Genomic DNA, 20,201 nt, shown 5'->3' with positions numbered 1-20,201 from the left:
ACCTGCTATTCCACTCTTAAAAGGGGGAAAAGGATGTAATGGTGAAAAATTTTCTCCCCTCTTAAGAAGACCATCAGTCCAGTCTGTGCTGCCCTCATCACTCTGTGTTTCTTGTCTGATGAAAATTATAATCTTTAAGGAGCAGTTTGGAAGAATAAACAATATAGGATTGTTTTGAATGGTCCGAAAACAGAAACACAGGGAAGACAGTGGTTGAGCCTTGTGAAGCTAGTTAGAAGGAATGACAACAGAGCTGAAAGCTAGATGAAGAAATGGCATGGAGTGTTGTAAGAGGTAAGAAATGTGAAGAAGTGACAGTTTTTCACAAGGAATGGAGAAGAAAGAGTTGGGAAGTGGCAAGGGTGTAGATGAGATGTTAGCAGAACATAAGTAAGGTGGGAATCTTACATGTGGAGGCAGAAAGGGAAGTGCATTTACATGCATCTGGAAGGAAGAAGCTGAAGAAGTTGAATGTTGCAGTCAAACAAGAAGAAAGCCGTGTGCAAATATCAGCTATAGTGAATGAGACAAGGTTAAGAAGGCAGAACTTAGATTTTACACATCGTTTTTACACATCAAGTGAAAGTTAGTTCTGTGGGTGAGAATGAAACCATCAGCTTAATCCACAGAGCAACCTAAGGGAGTAAGAGAGAGGCTGCATAATTGTATTGAAATGAGGGAACTGCCAACATCCAGATCTCACAGCACCTAACAAGGAGAAGAAGAGAGTGGAATTACCACAATTAATGAAGAAGCAACAGGAGGAAAAAGAAGACATTACAGGTAAAGTTGCATAAATTTTGGATAGCACGAGCATCCTGTAGGAGGTGGGCTATCATCTCTGAGAACTGCAGGTGTGGTGTGAGCAACCTACAGATAACAAGACTTGGAAATAACCAGAGAAGAAAATCAGCGGTGATTTTAAAATGCATAGAATAGAGAACAGATACTAGCCAATAGAGAAAGCTGTGAGCGAGCAAGAGTACGCAGCATTTTTCAGGAATATAGACACAAATAAGGAAGAAAAAGAAATTTTTTTTTCAGGAGGAAAAAGAAAACATAGCTGAGACAGTTTGGATAAGTCAGTCATCAGATTTGGGAAATAATTGGACTTGAAAATGCAGAAACAGTATGTAATATGTTACAAGGAAGCTTCACCGTGATTCTTAAGATTGGATAATGACTTGTTATCGTTAATTATCATCACATTTGGGAATTGATCACATATATTCTGAAAATTCCTGCCTGATTCCTGGCTGATATGCCACTGGGATGCAACACAGTAGTTCTGCAGCTCTGTGCAGGTCCAGATCTGGGACCTTTGGAAACACATTATAGATACATGGTGTTCCACATGGTTGTCTCTCAGCTATGTAAACCAAGATGTGGGGAGGAAGAGTATGGGATGCTAATGTGTACGGAGTTCACAATCAGAAGATGGAGCCTTGAAGGTGCACCTGGAAAGTAGGCCCACTACTGCAGAGATATCCACTCAAAGACCTGGCAGCCTATGGAGATCATTTAGAGTTACTTTTCAGAGCCCATTATACACTTCAGTAAGTCTTTCTGCTTTGCTTCCATGGTAACTTGAAAGCAGAGAGTTGTATTGTTAGTAAGTGCAAAGCAAGCAGTTAATTTGGACGATGGCTTTTTAATTTTTATTTCAGATGGTGATGTAACAGTAAATTTTGAAACTTCAAATGGACACACCATAGCTCTTGGAGAAGAAACCATACAGGAAGAAAATGCAGTAAAAGCCAGCGGAGATAATGGCACTTTATCAGAGAAACCATCTGCATTGGAAGGGAAAAAAGAAGATCAAAAAGGTAAATGAACACATTTATCACAAATTGTTTTTCCCCTACTTAAAGCATTAACATGTTCTTCCATTAGCACCAATACATGCTGTAAGTTCTATTCTGCAACAAGGATGCCAGCAGAACCTGCCAAGAAGATACGAAAACACCAGTATTTCATCATGGGTAGGGATGCATTTTACTATGGATGTAGTAAGGTAACAAAGAGAAGCATGGTCTGAGCATGAAAATATGTGCAGAGATGTTTCTGAATTCAGCGTGAACCTTTTGTTGTAGATGTGGGCAAGCTTTGGTTTCAGGTTTTCCTTTTGTGAAAGAAAACACAAAGTGCTTATGCATCACCTTGCAATACCATTGCAGAAGCAGCTCATAGGTTAAATGCTCAAGTGTTTAAGCTACTGGAAAACTATGTGTCATTTTGAAAATAACTACTGCAGCTCGTTCCCATTGGTTTTCATTACCTCTTAAACAATTATATTCCAGCTCTTCAGAAATATTCAAGGGAATATATTACTACTATAAACTGAGTCCAGCTCCTTTATGGAAAATGTCCTTTATGTCTATATGATTTTCTATAGATAAAATGCACTAAATCCTCTGTGCCCATTTCACTGTGCCCCAAATCTCAAGGTCCATGTTAATTTTGTTACCTTTATTCAGATTCACTTTGGTGACAAAGTTTGACTGAATAAGGAGAAGTTAAAAACTAAAGTGAAATCACAAGGGCTTGAACTGCATTTAACGTTTTTCTCTAGCATCTTGAACACTGGACCACTTCTTTTCCCTGTCAAAAAAAAAAAAGAAAAAAGAAAAAGTGGGTGTTCTTAAATGCTGCTCCATCTATTGGATTTTCTACAGGAAAGAGCAAGGATACAAAAGACCAAGAACTTTGTGGCTGGCTGTTAGAGCAGTCTTTCCAATGTTTCCTAGTAACCTCTACCTAGTGATGAATGAGCCTCTGGAGGTTGAGAGGGTCAGTTCAGCTGACACAATAATTTGAATTCTTCTCTGAACTATGTAAATCGCTTGACTGTGTAAAAAGTGGCTCGATTTCCAAGGAGAACTGCCCTTCTTATGAGATTTCTAGTATTTACCGTCTCCCAACAAGTCCAAAATACATAATTAGCTTTTTTTCATGACATTTAAGTATGTATATCTTTTTATGTCAACTAGAACCAGATGTGTATTGGGTCAGGAAAAAAGATTTGCTAAAGCTGTGGAAACCTCCTTTAAAATGATTCAGGTTAACTTTGGGGTTAGATCAGATCACTTGTTATTTTATGCATCCCTAAATACAGCCTTCTGGACCTGTCAGATCATGGAAGTTTTCCTAAGGTGCATTTTTTTTTAGAGATACACAGTTCTAACTACTGAAATCCCATCTAGCTGACGCTGCAGAATACAGAACTGTATTGAAAAGGGGAAGGTTCAGTATCTATTTCAAACACGTTATTTCATTCAGCTCTCTCTGTAGATTGTGCTGACCTTAAAGAAATTTGAAATGATTGCTGTACAAGAGTAGGCTCAGTGCCAAGGCTTATATAGCTATCACTTTATCACAAATTAAGCAAGAAGGTGAGTCAATCTGTTAAAGAATAAGGCCTGCAGATGCACCCACACCCACTGGCAGAGGGAGAAATGAGCTGCTGATGTGATGGTTTGCTAATGCTCACAGAGCATCAATATCAGAGCTGTGGCAGGACTGTGGGTATACCTGGCAGTGTCCTCTGCTCGGACCATAAAACATGCTGCTGTTCTAGATCACAGCCTCTGTCAGAAGAGTTGAGATAGGTGGAGTGAATACTAGCTGGACTGTCACGAGCAGTGGATTCAAGATGGTTTTTATAGAGGTTGATGTTAGGCTGTTTAGAGTCACAAACTCTTATGTGTATATCTTACAGGAAGTTCTTTGCACTTTCCATGTTTGTAAGACCTGAAGACAGGAATAATTCCTGCTGTTTAGCAGCATGGTATGCTGCAAACTGCTGCCAAATCGAAGTGTTACAAAAAATGCAGCTCAGCCCCTGGAAGTTACCAGGTTATTTTAAAACTCCTTTATGAAATGGTATTAGCTTTTACTTGCTTTCTGGTTCAAATTGGTCTTGAAAATGAGCTTCCTGTATAAGTATGATGATTACTGTTGATGCTGGAAGTTTAAAAAGACCAAGTGGGGCAGGCACAGTGGTCAAGTGGTAAGAGTTGGCAGCAATGCATCATGGAGCAGGGAACGTGTCTGGAGTTAAAAGAAGTCACGGGAAAAATGTTTTAGCATGAGCCACAGAAATGCAGTATCAACAGGGCAAAAACAGTCAGCTCAGCCACATAATGTAGAAATGAGTTAAGCAAAAGTGAGTGAAGCAGCAGCCTGAAAGCGGCTGCCTGTGCTGCCAGACATCCTTGCAAATTTTGCACCCTCTGCTTGTGGGTGTCTTTCATATTTGGGAAAAAACTCTTTTGAAATTTCGTAGTGTGACCATTACTCTTTGTAGCAATGATATGTCAATCATCCAAACAGGGTGTTTAAAAGGAAATTTCTCCTTTATGGCAGCATAATAAGAAGCTGGTGATACAGGTGATTGGGTGATTAAGCTTTGCAGATGGGAAAGCAGAGCCCTGGATCTTTTTCTCACATTGTTTATTCACATTATACGTGTACTGGGTTGAGTTCTGAATACTTTTTTTCCTTAGTTTGTTTTGTTTTGACTACAAGTTACTAGCATCTTTTGCTGAAAACACAGAGCTCAACTGCAGCCATTCTCTCTGAGCATGCTGGAAGGGATACAGAGCAGCACGTGGGCAGGCAGCATGCCAGAGTACGTGCCAGCTGTCTGGCCAGCAGGCTGGGCTGTACTGGCATGCCATGACTCCTGATCAGTGGCACTTGTCTGAAGGAGCCCCTGTGGACCCCAGCACTCCTGGCTCCCAATGAGGTATGAACCTTGCATAGGGGATCCATGGATCCCCTTCTTTCTTTTTCTTGTACCTTACAAGAGTGTTGGAGAAGGGCAAAAGCAGCATGGGTAGAATAGATAGCAAAATTGTAGCTGTTTCCCACTGTAAGCATAGGGACGTAGCATGATGGCACAGCATGCTTGCTGCACGTTGTAAAACCTCCTGGTACTGTGTCAGAGCTCCTTTTCTCCTTCACACCTTCCCAGGATGTCTCTGACATTCAGACACACAGAGAGCCCTGGGTTTGCATCTGAGTTGTTTGTAAACTTTGATCTTACTCATTTCTGACATGGCAAGATAAGTCTTTTTGTGATTCTGGTAGATAATTTCATTGTTAGCTTAAGTTGAAGAAGTGAAAGGTTCAGTAACCATTAGTGAGATACTACCTGGAAAAAAAGTGATAAGAAGTTTCATTCTGACTACTATCAGTCAGGTATGAGTGATAAATAACTGCACTGCAGGAAGCTGGAGCTCTCTTGTGGGTGCAGTGGGTGTTCTTGAGTGATACGGAATATAAGCTTCTGAAATGTTCCTATACATTTATAGCAGACCTGAGGTCCTCTTAGGTTTTCTCATGTATTTCAGTGAAGGAAACAATTTGTAGTCCTGTTTCCAAATGAATTAATAGGATCCATCTGTATAGTGCTTTTCCCCCATAGCATAACTGATCTGAGAGCTGGCAAATGTTTTAGAATGTTGAGTTGAGAAGTTCTTTCCTGTACATTTTGTCACTGTCTCTTATATGTACCTTTAAATTTGATCTTCTGTTTTTCTCATGGACAAACAGAAGACAGCTGGCGTCACAAGCTCTGATCTTACGAGTATGCATATTTGCTGACCAACACTCTAATTTGCATACAAGGGAATGTTCTTAAACTCACATTTTCTGAATTTCTTTTCTCAGAGGCCTTTGCTTTATTTCCCCTAAGTGGAAAAAAAAACAACAAACCAAATAACCAACAACTGTTGAATTCAAAGTAGTGTCCCTCATCTTCCAGCACCTTATACAGGAGCCTCTCAGCAGATCAATTCTGCGAACCACTCACTGTGAGAGACAAGACAAACTTTCCTCTCTCTTATGTTGTAAGCTGGTTTCCTACACCCCTCAGCTCTGTAGATCATTGTTATGTGCACCATATGTAAAAGTTTATTGGTGTTTTTTTTGCCTGACTCCCAAAGAATCTACTTGTAGGTCTCAGTCTAGCTGAGTTATTTGCTGGCCTACAACTAGTTATTCTAAGAATAGTATATCTTCTATTCGTCACCTGAACTATGTAAATGAGACTGAATCCAAGTTTTCTAAAAAGGAAAGGTACTTTAGATAAAACTTTGTTTGGGCAGAAGCCATCCACTAAGTCAGCCAGGCAGGCTCCTGCCAGTAGGCTGACATGAGAGGTGCAGGCTTTCACCCACATAATAGCAGTGGTAGAGGAAAGCTCCTAATTTGTAAAGCTGCTGTTTGTTTTTGTTTTTGTTTTTTTCTTTTATAGAAAAAAATAGCCTAATGCGGCTCCAGGAATAAGATTGTAGACATGGTTTTAGCAGACTAATCATTGAATTGTTTGAAAATATCTATACAGATAGTATAAGGGAATGTAGAAATTTACATGCCTGTTAGCTTTCCAAGTATCTTATAGACCAAGAAAATGTAGAAGTATGCAGCTAACAGTGAAGATGTTATAGATATTCTGTCTTGATTTAACTGTTTACATCTTATGCAACAGTTAAGCAATCAGCCTGTGTTTGTTTTGTTTTGTATTGTTTTCTTTCCTTTTTTATCTTGGAAACAAAAAGAGATATTTAAATGTGGTTACTTTAGGTCAGATGTTACACCAGCTTCTTTCTCCTCCCTCCTTCAGGTTTCTACCCTTCCTCTGTTACAAGGTCTTTTGCATACGGTACTGTTGACATTATTCAGTAAGAAAAAGCTGGAAGTCTGCAGATATACAGATCTGTTCATCTGGCCTCAAGAAGGGTGAATTCAAAACTGGAGTTAATGCAGAGAGGTTTATGAGACAGATGTTCTTGCTCAGCCTAGCAAAACAGAGCCTGAGTCTTGAGTGCATTTGATGAATGTAACAAATTGGTGTACAGCCAGGAGAGACTATGGCTGAAGGACAATGCTGGCACAAGTAGAAAGGCATAAACAGAGGCTTGAAATACGTTTGGACTGGAAATTAAAGGAAGCTTTCTAACAATTAAAATAGTTGTATTGCAGTAGGTGTTTTCTTGAACAGAACTTCAGTAGCAATAGCATGAACAAAAAATAGAGCTGATTGAATCTAAAATTTCTGAAAGGATTTGTCTGAGTTGACCACCTGCACCAGCACAGTCAGTGAGTCCGAAAATGAGACAAAAGACACCTTGTGTTGTGTGGTGTCCCATGTTTCTGAATGACAGTTTCCTGGATTTTGGTTAATCACAACACGGCTCTCTGCATAAGCTGGAAACTCTTGATTCTCAAAACTCTTATTTAATTTCATTTTGGTGGGATTTATCCTGCAGTAGACAACAAATCATACCTTATTTCCACCTTCCATTTTACATAGTGTCACTCCACTAAATTGTGCTCACCTTCCAGGAGAAGGGTGCTTTGCAGCTGATACAGATTACGTGCTTGTATTGCAGGACTACTGGTTCTCCATGAGCTAGATTCATATCACAGCTCTAGCTGTAGAAACCAAAAAACAATGGTACTGTATGACAAAATCCTGTAGTGTAAAAACTTGGACTCAAAAATTTGCAAAAGTAAAGAAAAAATGCATGTATTATACAAGCCAGTTGTGCATGTTTTCTGAGACTATGTCAAGGATTTTTGTAGTTCTTCAGAACCACCATTTAGTCCACAGTTTACAAACAGTGACGCATTTAGCTTCCAAAATAAGTCATTTGATTTTCCAGTGAATACAGCATACTGGAATCTCCCTGAAAATCTTTGAGAGTTTCCACAAGAGCTGCTGCACACTGAGTATTTTGTAATCCTGGTCATCATTTAGATGTTTATGTAAAAAGACAACTTTCTTAAAAGTCTGGCCTCAATCACCATTTCTGGTAACAAGAAAATCCCATCTCAAAGTGAGCTTTCTTGAAAATCTGGTCTTTGGAAAATTTGTTCCAGGCATACACATATTATTGATCTAAATGCTTAAAGAAGACATTGACATTTGCTTTGCTTTCCTATTAGAAATATGGCAGATTGCTTTTACAGAAGATGTCTTGGGGAAGTGTATAAAATACGTTCTTATCCAATGGTCATTTGGAGACCTTTGGTTAAAAAAAGTCCAGTTCGTGATGAACAGATTTCTAGATTAAGAAGAGCAATAGCAATAAAAATACCTCAAAGCTGGCACTGAGGCACTGAGGGAATGGGCTTGCACGAATAGGTGGATTGAGCTGATTCAGGTGGCTCCATGATTTGGCGGTCACAACCCCGATGAGAAAGAAGATGCATGAAAAACAAGGGCCCATGTGCAAGCAGAGTCATGCTAGAGAGGTACAGTTGTAGCATAATTTTATCTCAGAAGCATTTACAGACATCAGACCAATTCTCTCCCTCTCCAAGAGTATTCCAGGGGTGCCATTATTAGCTGCTACTTGTATTGCTGTGATACTCATGCACAGGCAAGGAATTTATTGTATAGTGTCTTACATGAGTACAAAAAAACCCGACAAAAACGTCCCAGTGGGCTTGTAGTAGAAGAGAGGACACTGTGGCTGGGTGCTGAAAAACAAAAGAAGACTAGACCGGGATAATGAGTACAATACCAACAGCCTAAAAAACGTCAGTTTTGGTAACATAAAAGAGTGTAATGTGAAGGAAGACAGGTATCTTTGTGAGTGTTTACAGGGAGAGTCTTCCAAGCCTGAGAAGCAGCAAGGGAAAAGCAGTTAAACGTGTCTGCTTCAAAATTTGGCTTATTAGTGACAAAAGCTGGTATAATGGGCTGGTCAGGTGGGAATCGGTATCTCAAGAGTAAATGAGAAACAGCAGTTTAGGCAAGATAAAACTGGCATTGAAAGTCATCAAATTTATCTGGTGAGATAAAAAAAAAGTGAAGCTAACACAGCTAGAAAGTACAAGGGTAACGTGATGCCAGTAGGAATGATATGGTCGAAGCAATGGGCAAGAGCAACCATCTTCATCACAGACTTCCTCATAGATATGAGCAAGAAAACTCATTGATCAAGGTAAAGAATAGGGGATGTATGTAATCAAGGTGCAGTCAAGGCTCAAAGGGAGCCGTAACTATCCAACAGATAGAGTTCTGCTGTGCAAAAAGAGTCTGCCAGACCTTGGTATATTGTACGTAACAGTATGGAAAGAAGTGCCCTAGATAAAGATGATATCCCAGTGTTTGTGAAGTATTTCAGCTAAAATTGATATTATATAAATTGTTCAGTTTAATCACAAATGAAATCTGAAAGCAGAGACATGGATTTGAAATAAATGTTCAAAATTTGTTTTTCATTAATATTTTTTATTTTTCTATAGATGAATTGAAAATTATTGAGTAATAAGATATGCTTATTTGCAACTAAGAAAAGATTTATCCTCGTATTTTGTACATTTTTACTAATACATAAGATATATTGTGACACGTTATTTAATCAGGTAAACAGTTGAATGTAAACCAACTAAGATTCTAAATAATTCTCCTGCATTTCTTTAGAATATGGAGAATGGAGTATTAGGTTATTGTTCTCTTCTTAACACTTTCTGTATTAATATGACTTAAAGGAAAACACGGTGACAATGTATAAATGCACGGGTTTTCACGAGATTCTTATTAGAAAATATAGTTTTAGGATACTGGATCCGTAAGGAAAAAGAACAGTATACACTTAAAATTCTTTCTGATCATGTCCTTCAAGATCTTCAAAATATAAATTTTATCTTTTCTTGCCATGTTTGTCATAATGGAATTAAAATGTTACAATGTCTTGCTTTCTCAGAATCAATTTTTCAGGTTTGAATGAAGGTAGGTAGAGTTTAACAAGGAGATACCATTACCTTTAACAAGGAGATACCAAAAGAGGAAAACAAATTGTAACAAATATGTTTTTTTCTTCTTCCAAAGTCTTTCTCTGGTCCAGGAGAAAGAGGTAGGAAAACAAAGATATCGTGCAAGGATCTGTGCTTGAAAGAATCTGCTTGCTAGCTCTAAAACAATGGTTCTCGCATAACATTAGCAAAACCAGTTTATCCTATGAGTATATGGGCTGGAAATAAAGGAGGAAAACACTATTTACCATTAGTTCTGTTGGTTGTTAAAGAGTTATGTGTGCATGTTGCTTTCAGTAATTGCAGGTGATGCATTGGGTTCATGTTAACAAGCCTTAAACTAGAGATTGAAAAGGCTTTGTTTCTGAGATCAGGAATGTTGTTGTTGTCCAACATGCTTTTTTGTTGTTGTTATTTGTTTTTCATCTACTAATCTTGCAGTGAAAAGATACTGCTTATCTCTTGGGAATCTTTTACATAGGAAGGAATAGGACAGGGAATGGCCAGGAGATCCAGGAACCACCATTTAATGTGTGTTAGAGTGAGGCTCTTGTGGGAACATAGTGAAAGAAGTGAATTGGTTTCCTTTCAAGTGATAAAAAAGAGGTCGTTAGAATTCCTTTTGATATGTGCTTGACTCCTTCATTCCCTGACCACTGTTGTTTATAGTAACATGTAAGTAAAGCCCTTAAGATTTTGATGGTATGCTATTACTTCTATAAAATCCTTTTTCTGCAAGGTGTGGAAAGACTGTCTTGAGACCAAATGGACACAGAGCTGGTGTGAAAGAATGAAGAAAGATTCCCATCTGGCTACCAGCTACAGTTTAAAAACCATAGAGATTGAGTTGCGGAATTTTGTGTTGTATGTAAATGGCTCGACTACATTGGCTTTGCAGCTTTGAAGTGAATTTCCAGGTCATTCCCTTACCTGTCTTTAATTTGCAGAGCACACAAACGAAGTTTCCTTTGGATGAAACTAAATACAAAGTTGTATTCAAGAACTTGTTGTGTTCCCTGCACATCCGGACCTGCAGCCCACAGAACTAGCCTGAAGCTACTCCAAAGTAAAATCTTGTGAAATGCACAGGATAGGGACATTGGATCCCCTATGTTACTTGTTTCACTCTACAGAGCCATTCCCACTGGGCTATGCAATGTGGGTAAAGTCCAGATTTCTGCTGAGTAACTGCTGATTCTCGAAACTGCAGTCTTATACGAATACCTAAAGAACTTGCAGGAGGGAAGAGTGTTCCCATGCCAAGTGACATCCTATTTAATTTAGTTAAAGAGTAGAAATACCCTGGGGAAGATACCCAAAATAAAGGTGCTGTTTCTGTGAACAAGCAGGCTGCAGCATGGGAGAATGTGTTGCTTCAGGGGAAAATTTCAGCTTGCATAGCCATATTTGAACCTGTGGCTGAGAGAATAGCCTTGATCACATTCAGATTCACATGAATCTGATTTATATAGCCTATTGATCTCAGAGGACTAGAAAAAAATCTAAGGGGATTTGTTAGCAAATGGCATTTGCCTTGCTTAGTTTGCAGCCAGCAGTTTAGTTGGGGACACTGAGAGTTAAAGAGGATCCTTGGAAGTCTGGAGTAGATAGGACTGAGAGAAGCGCCGGTCAAAAGTCTTCAATGAGAAGGACTTGAATTGAGACAGATGGTATTTTTTTTTTCTGAAGTAGTAATTCAATAAGAGAGAAAAGGTGGAGAAGTCTCTCCTGATTCCCAAGAGCTCAAGCAGTAAAAAGTAGTCATTGTCTAGCTTGCTGTTGAATGTTTCTGATGTCTGTTTGTGTCAGTTGGCTTCTGTTCACTTTCTTATCCATAGAGAACACTACTGATCACTGCCCAGAAATAACTGCATCCCATGCTCCACCACTACCCAAGTCTAAGCCTAAATCTAAAAAAGCTCCGCTACCACCAAAAAATGCTCTTGCTGCTTCTACCACCACCAGCCATAAGAGTAATGAAGCACCTCATGCTAAAAAAAAGGGAAAGGCTCCTGCTAAGCAGCCTCCTCTCCCGCCTCCCAAGCCAACAAGCCACAGTGCAAATCGAGAAGCTGGTGAGTACTGCACAGGCAGTGCCAGTTACGGTGGGTGCATGTGCATGAGGGCTTGGTCCTGCCAGGACTTCTGCTTTTGTAAATAGCTGTGCTACTGAAGAGCATGCCACTGATGTTTTTAGCTAACATCTCACTGAGCTCTGGTTCTGCTGTCTGCAAACAGATGAATCATTTTGCTGTCTAACAAATGTATGCACAACACCAAGCACAGGGACTATACTGAATTCCCAGTTGATGTGCAAGTGCTGGCAATAAAATGACTCAGAGAACTGCCAAAGAATCAGCAAGGAAAAAGGTGACTTTTGAAAACAAATACATCTGAACTGCCCCAAAGTAAATCTATTTTGATTTTTCAGTAACCTGCTGGAAATATCTACTACACCAAGATTACAAGTTTTCAAAGTGATAAAGGACAAAAACATGAAGATATCCTTAACAACTGTTGAGTAGCTGTTGCTTTACCTGAAAAAAAGAAGGCTCCTTAGAAATCGCCAGGCTTCCCTGAGCTTGTTGATGACTTCCTGTGATACTAAATATACACTGAAAATGGAAAATGCCAGTCATCAGGCACACAGCAGTTGTGTTTATCACTGCACTTTTTAACCAAAATTCTGCAATTATGCTAGATTTTATGTAGCTGTTCTAAGGTATTGATCTTGAGTTTGAGTGGTTGTGATTTAGACAATGACCAAAATGAAATCATCCAAATATAATTTGAGTGCAAGCAATGTTATGATGAATTGACTGTGTATATGCATTGGCCAACTTATACAAACCTTGTGTTCTCAATCCTCTTTCAGTCTTTCAAAGCCCTTCAGTCCCTCCAGTTTTCTCTCCAAGTATACTTCTTCATAACGTGTACATTTTGGCAAGTTTTGTATTTGAAGCATACAGAAGAGGACTGTTTGAAAACACTGCAAGAATGCTAAAGTTACAATAATAACTTTGCCATAAAATGCCTATTAACTTGGTATTAACTGTCCCTACTACATCAATAGGCCACAAGAATAAACATTTTGAAAACCCAGAATTTGCTGCTTGTATTTCATTTTCAACTGGAAAACTGTTCCTCTCAGCTAAAGGAACCGTATAACAGCAGACCTTTCAGAAACAGAGCAACCCAGTGGATAGAGAAGTGCTTAGGCTCATGGCTGGTAACAAGCTCTCAGATATCTCAGTTCATAAATTAAAATACGTTCAAATTCCAGACCTGTCTTTTAGTAGCCTTGCTGAAATTTCAGGCAGTACTTGAGACCATATAGGTATAAAATATATCAATGTGCCCCTTGTACAAAATAGCACATATTCTTCCAGTAATTTCCTTCAGCATTAGGTATATTGTTTTCATCTGCAGTACATAATAAACAGAACTGATTGGGAGCAATATTTTATACTTGAGGTTTATCAGATCCCCATGAAAATGAATACATGATGCAGCCAGTGTTCCAGTCCCTTGAAGGAGAACAGGAATATGAGGAACTGAGGTTACTCAACAGATTTCCAAACTGAAATAGAGGAGTTTGGAGGAGTGTGAACATAAGCATGAATATTTGCCGAAAGTTGAATGATGTTCATCAGCTTTTTTGTGTAATCAAAATCTAAGTTTTCTACTGAAAAAGGGACTTGGTAGGAAATTGTCAGCCAGCCCAGTTTAAAGCAACAGAAGCAGTAGCACTACTGACTTGAGTGAAAGTATGGGAGAATTTCTCTGGGATAATTCTTTCAAGTTTCTGTCTCTGATTGCAAATTCAGGAAGGTTCCGAGAACAGTGTATGGCTTCATTCAATGGAAACATCTTTTTCACTTTTCCCAGTAATAATCACAGTGCGGCTATATATTTGTATTATGCTGGAGTTCTTGAGGTTAAGCGCGCAACTGGTTTCATTGACTGGAGCCTGTGTTTAAGTGCTTTGCTGAATCAGAACCAGAGCCATTTGTTAGTACCATCCATTTACTCAGTAAGGCTTCTGCTCAGTAATATGCAGGCTGGAGCCTCTATTTATTTCCACTGCAATTTAGAACTATTGCTTATAACGTTTCTTTGTTTACTTTTGATTTGTGGTAAGTGAAGTCAGTGATTTGTAGTGGATGTGGCTGATGAGAGCAGTATCAATAGGTCCTGCGCTGTGCCCTGTAGAGTAACCTCGCAGCACAGGAGGACGATGCTTTGCCTGAAGCGATGAGTTTCTGCAGATTTTTCCAGATGTACTGAAAGCCGCACAGCTCTCTAAATGTTTATAAACCATAACATTCTCCTACAGAAGAGAATGGTATAATGTGTCTTGAATTATTTTCCATCTTCTTTGAGGCTGAGAGCAGCATCACCGTGAAAGCTATTTTTGTACCATGAGCTTATTGTGGCCAGTGTCTGAATTTTGGTTCTATCCTAATCTGCTGGGGTTTTGTTTTTATTTAAATGCTTATAGGCCTTTCAGCAGATTTCTTCTACAGCTTTCTGTTCTGCTCTGTAAGCTTAGCTTCAAGGTTGCCGTGCAACTTTATAATGCTTTCACTTGTGCTCTTGAGGTTAATGCGTTTTTACTACAGCAGAAGAGTTTGAGTTGGATGCATTTTGATGAAAAGGACCAAATTGTAAGATGGTTGTCATTTTTATTGCTTTTTAAATGTAAGTTTGAAGTCTGAAGCTCCCAGTCCAGATGATGGCTGTTTCAACACAGCAGTCAGAAGTGTGACTGGAATGCAAATGGGAATACTAGACTAGCTGATCTCTCTTGCAGTCTTGCACAATGACCATGTGTGTTTCAATATAGTAAGTATCACAAAAACAGACAGCAACTTTACTTACTAGTCGCCAACTAGTGTCACAGTCTTGTGTCACCACGTTTTCAGTGCTGAGTTGGTCGCTGGCAAGATAAAGAGCTCCAGTACATACAGGAGGCCTTCAGTGCCTCTTTGCTTCAGGAGATCATTTGTTCAGAATGAGATCAGTGATTTCTGCCTCTGTTTAATGGACGTACCCAGCTGGAGTCAAAAGTACATCTTGTTTTAATGTCTGTCTGCCGCTTGCCATTAACTAGCCAGCACATCAAGCACACAACTTGAAAGAACATTGTGAAATGTGATTAACTGATGCCCACGAGGGTCCCTATTTGTTCACTGAAAGATGTATGTAAAATCATAGTGTTCAGTATTTACTCATCTCAAGCATATAGATGAAGGATTATAGAAATATCATCTGTGTTTTTTCATTTCTTTAAAGTATCAGCACAAAAGTCAACTAATGCAAAAAGATGCAAAAGTTGTACAGTTACAAGACTGCATAATGCTTTTTCTTTTCTTATTTTAGCTAGTGCTTCACATGCTAAAAAAACACCAGTCTCCAAGTCCTCTTCATCGCCATCTACTTCGTCCACGTCATCTCATCCCAAAGCCTCCAAGGAGACTTCCAGCAAATCAGGCACATCAGGAACTCCTAGGGGCAAGAAAAGACCTGGGAAACAGACAGCTCCACGAACGGCACCAGATGGGGCTGCCTCTTCCCCTTCAGGTGCCACAGCCAACAAGTTGGAAATGAAGGCAGAAAAATCTGAACCTGAGCAACCTTCCAGTGTAATTTCTGAAACAGAGGATATAGACCAATCGAGCAAGCTGGTTGTCCCCCCTCCTCCCACCACTGCTCCTCCTCCACCCCCACCCCCACCCCCACCTCCACCTCCACCTCCTTTTACTTCTGCAGCTGGTCAACTCATTGTGTCCTCAGATGCCCAAGATCCATCCATTCCCGGACCAGATAGTAAACCTCTTTTCCAGGCTGAGCAAGGCGCAGATGAGGGCTTGAGCAGTACTACCCCAGACAGCGGTCCAGATGCTAGTGGTGAAGACACAAAAAGGTGAGATGGTCATTGGTAAGTCATTGCTGTTATTAGTAAACAGCAAAGCCTACGGCTGAGGGAGCCACATTTCTAGTGTTACATTGCATGCCAGCACAATTTGTTCCTTGCATCTTAGAGCCATTCTCCTATAGTACCGAAGGATTCCCCAGGATGTCATTTCTCATTATGTGCCAAGTACATTATTGCCTGGCTTAATACAGCTTGCCTTGCTGCACTTGCACAGGTGGTCCACGGAATCTCTGGGAATCTCTGGGTGCCTCATCCCTGAAGGTGTTCAAGGTCAGGTTGGAGCCCTGGGCAGCCTGATCTGGTGGCAGCCCTGCCCACGGCATGGAGCTGGGGCTGAGTGGGCTTTAAGGTCCCTTCCAACCCAAGCCATTCTGTGATTCTGTGGATAAGACCCCTCTGTTCAGCTGCTCAGCTAGTCTCAGATAATACTTTCATTTCTCTCTCATAGAAGCAAACAAGAAAGGATGCTGAATTACGAGGTGGTTTGTTTTGATTTTGTTTTACTTTTTTGTAGATATCATTAAATATCTCATTGCTAAAGCTTCTCAATTCAGCTGAATTTACTTGCAGGCTTAACGACAGTTTTAGACTTTGGTTAGTAAAATGTTTGGTCTGTCACTGCCTAATACCTTATCTAAGTCTCAGATACTATAAAATCTAGTCAAGAGCAAGTTCATAATTGCATTTTTTAAGCAAAATAGTTGGCAGCAAAAAAATGACTGACGTTAATCTTTATTTTCCCTGCCAAAAGAACCAGTGTCTTTCATAACAACCCAAGAGGATTTAGTCAAAGATGCCAGCGGCCTAGAGGATTTCCTTTAGATAGAGGAAGTCTTGCTGGTACATCTGCACCAATGTTACATTACTGTGCTGCGTCTCCCCTTGATCACACATTCATTTACAAAAAGGATTTTCCCAGGGCAGACGGACACTCTGCTGCTCATTTCCACGTTCATCAGTGATGGAAATGAACATTTTGCTCTCATCAGTCATAAAACTATATTTGCAGTAAATACAGTCGCTCATGCAGAACAGGAAGCTTTGCAATCCTGCCTGGTCTCTGACTCACTCCTCTTACCCTCAACTTTATGAGCTGCTTTTCTCTTCTCATTACCCCTTATTTACTATTGGTCCCATCACACAAGAAATAAACAAGAACAATGATGTTTCTTTATACAGACTTCGCAGCTTATCATTTCAGACTGCATCTTTCTTCTTGACATGCTGACACATATACACATATTTACACCCGTGTGCATACACATACATTGCATATCTTGTACGTACGTACGATTTTAGAAAGAGAGAAGTTAGTTTGATCGAACTTTTATTTTCATTTTTGCTTTTACAGTCTGTCTCCCATTTGTGTTCTGTGCTGCTTGCATTAACGTAGCACCGTGTCTGTTTGTGAATTAACAGCTTGGCTAGCAAAGACAACCAAGATGCGAAGGCAGCTGGTCAGACCCACTCTGAACCAGCAGAGGAGGCTTCTGATGGTGCTGCCGCTGCTGAGAGTGAAAGCAGCAGAGAGAGCCACAGCAGTGACTCTGACTCTGATGGGCCCATACTTTACACGGATGATGATGACGACGACGACGATGATGATAATGCGAGTGCTGAAAGTGAGCCCTTAACAAGAGAAGTGTACTGGGAAGGGGTGGCCACCTCAGGGTGTTACATTTGTCCTTGGCTGGCTCAGAGGGCCTGCTAAGTGTCTGCGATTGCTAGATTGCTAAGCTTGCACACAGACCAAAGGCACCTACGTCCAAGTGAGTTTAGTGTAGCTGACCCTGTTTAGTTATGATCTGCAGGAGAGCAAAGACTAGGGCAGAGCTTTTAGCAAGCGCATTGTTCTGTAGGTGATTCTGTTCCAGGATGTGGTGCTGCTGCAGGGCATCTTACCAAGCGGTTGCTCCCTACCTTTTACATATTGCATATGAGCATGCTTGACACCTGTTAGTGCAAAGTAAAGAGAGGAGCATTTGGCTGCACGGAATGATTTTAGATGGTGAAGTTTTACCACTGCTGGTAAATGAGTGTCCTGCTTCTCCACTCCCAGACAGTTGTGATCAAAAACTTGCTGGGGTCCATGCAGTGGTGGTACCAGTGGTACCAGTTTAAGCATTGCGTGGAAAGGAGTGGAGATGGGAGGAGCAAGTTCAGGAAAAGAAGATGGTGTGACAAGGCCTGCCATTATTGGATGTATGTAGCCACCTCGGTCAGAATGTCAGGAGACAACAGAACTGCTTCCAGAGCTGGCTGATGCTAATGCTAGTGGAATTGCGTGTGACTGTTGTCCCTACTATATCTGTCCTACTGGCAAAGAGATTGCTTCAGTGCCTCGGGGCTGCTGCCTAGAATACTTTGCAAGCACTCAGAGCATTTTTCTAAACTGCATTTTTCATTTTAGTTAACAAATCAGTTAAAGATAGGAAGCACTATGCAAGAACTAACTGGCATAAGAGTGAGAAAAAAGGAAGAGGGACAAGATGAGAGAATGAGGCTAAACAATTTAAAGCTTAAGAAAAAGAGCAGCGTTTTGCAAACTGTACTGTGTAGGTAAATAAATCAACCTGTAATGTATCATACTTCAAAGACATGTAAATGTAGATTTGTCATTTTTGCCCTATCATTTCACAGATGATGAGTGATCCTTCTAAAATTCCTCTATTGTTCTGGCTGTTAGCTCTTTCAACCAAGTCTTCCAACTTTTTATTGTTGTGAGCTGAGTTGAAACTATTTTCCTTTTGATGTTAATTAAAATTCCTTTCCTGCATGTGGGAACAAGACTGCTTTGGGGAAGTATTAAAGTCCTTACTTGGTTTGTGTCTGTAACCTAAGCATGAATGAACTAAATCCACCCTCCTCTTGCTTTCCTCAGGCTCTTTGGCAAGTAAAATTCGTCGTAGGGATACTCTTGCTATCAAACTTGGCAACAGACCATCTAAGAAAGAATTAGAAGACAAAAACATCCTGCAGTGTACATCTGAAGAGGAGAGGCAGGAAATCAGACATCAGATCGGAACGAAGCTCGTGAGGTATCACTTGCAGAGTAAATGTGGCTTTACCGAGTGGAGGAGGATCAAGAACATTGGCTTCACATTGCAAATTCAATCCAATATGCAGTGCAGGGTCCTCATGGTACAATTGTCAGGAAAAATGTATTTTAATTTCTCTCATCACTTTAAAATGTCAGTAATGGACTTCTGTTCTGCAAAAAACAAACCTGAGGATTTGAGTTTGTTTTTTTGGTTTGTTTGTTTCTCAAAGAGGAATAAAAATGACTCCAGAGCAATCAATGCCATAGTTCAAGCTTTCCGTCATTCTCATCTCAGGCTGGACAGGGCTCTCAGGCTGGACAGGGCCTTTCAGGCTGGATGGGGCTCTTCAGGCTGCACAGGGCTCTCAGGCTGGACAGGATTCTGAACAACTTGATGTAGCTGTAGATGTCTCTGTTCATTGGAGGGGAGTTGGACTAGATGACCATTGAGTGTACCTTCCAACTCAAAAGGCTGTATGATTAGCAGGGACTTGAGCTTACATATCCCCTTCTCAGTCAGAGCTGTGGTTTTGGACACACAGAGTATGCCTATGCATGTTCCTCCTTTCTGTCCCTTCCCACTCTCCTGTTCTCTAAGTGTTTGATTATTTGAGTACTGATTCCAACAAAAGAAATTAACGTTGACTGACTTTGTAGATTAGTACTCTGCTCACCTCACCTCTGAGGAGTATCCTTCTACTTTTAACTCCTATAGGACTTGAGATAACTGCATGAAAAAAAAAAAGAAAAAAATTCACCTGTTTTTACAAACTTAAGAAAAATCCTCTGAAGTGTTAATTCTGTTTTTTATAGTTCTCTGAGAAGAGACTGCAATATGTCTACATTTTCCCAGGCGTGTTGTTTCTCTTGTGCTCAGAAATGTTATCCAGACAGACTTGAGGATGTCCTGTGTTTGTTAGAGATTTCCAGATATTGGGCAGTGCAACCAGTGCTCCTCCAGTACAGAAGCACAGCAGCCCAGCCCCAGCACTTAGCACATGGCTGAAGTGCTCTGTGAACTGGATGGCCAACTAATTTTATTTCATTTCATAGTTATGAGAGGGATACATCTTTGTAGGGCCCAAGGGTCATTTTTCTTCTGCTAATAAAGAAGCCTGGTAGTTATCACTGCTTTCCTAACCAGATTCCAGCTCTGGTAATCACATCCCACTTATCTGTATTTCCCATGGGGCTGATGCTGAGCAAGCTTCTCTTTGATTTCTACCCTGAACTGTCTTGCTTGGCATTGCCAGTTCTGCCCAGCTGGGAACTTTACCACATAGCCCTACTCAGTGGCAGGCGATAATAGGCATGCAAAGCTTACGGTGTGCATTGCAATACTAGGGCTGCGCTCAGGTCTGTGGTCACAGCCAAGATTATAGTATGCCCTTTTTAAATTCCTAATGTTGTGATCAACACCTGACAGCAGATATCTGGTGGAAAGGTGGCAGA

The 20,201-nt window shown here is 40.3% G+C and overlaps 1 protein-coding gene across 3 annotated transcripts in view; it reads left to right on the top strand.

The window, feature by feature from the left end:
• The window catches only part of PHACTR2 (phosphatase and actin regulator 2), a 125,749-nt gene that overhangs the window by 86,610 nt on the left and 18,938 nt on the right, over positions 1 to 20,201 (top strand). For 2 of the 3 annotated variants that reach the window (XM_021390563.1, XM_021390565.1), the window contains exons 4-8: positions 1,668 to 1,826; positions 11,610 to 11,846; positions 15,154 to 15,697; positions 17,129 to 17,331; positions 18,591 to 18,747. In XM_021390563.1, the coding sequence (XP_021246238.1) occupies positions 1,668 to 1,826; positions 11,610 to 11,846; positions 15,154 to 15,697; positions 17,129 to 17,331; positions 18,591 to 18,747 (1,300 nt within the window). The remainder of the gene's footprint in view (positions 1 to 1,667; positions 1,827 to 11,609; positions 11,847 to 15,153; positions 15,698 to 17,128; positions 17,332 to 18,590; positions 18,748 to 20,201) is intronic. The other variant, XM_021390564.1, reaches the window with a different exon arrangement.

Source organism: Numida meleagris, chromosome 3 (genome assembly GCF_002078875.1).
Source record: "Numida meleagris isolate 19003 breed g44 Domestic line chromosome 3, NumMel1.0, whole genome shotgun sequence".
Taxonomy (NCBI): domain Eukaryota; kingdom Metazoa; phylum Chordata; class Aves; order Galliformes; family Numididae; genus Numida; species Numida meleagris.
This window is presented reverse-complemented; position numbering and strand designations above follow the sequence as displayed.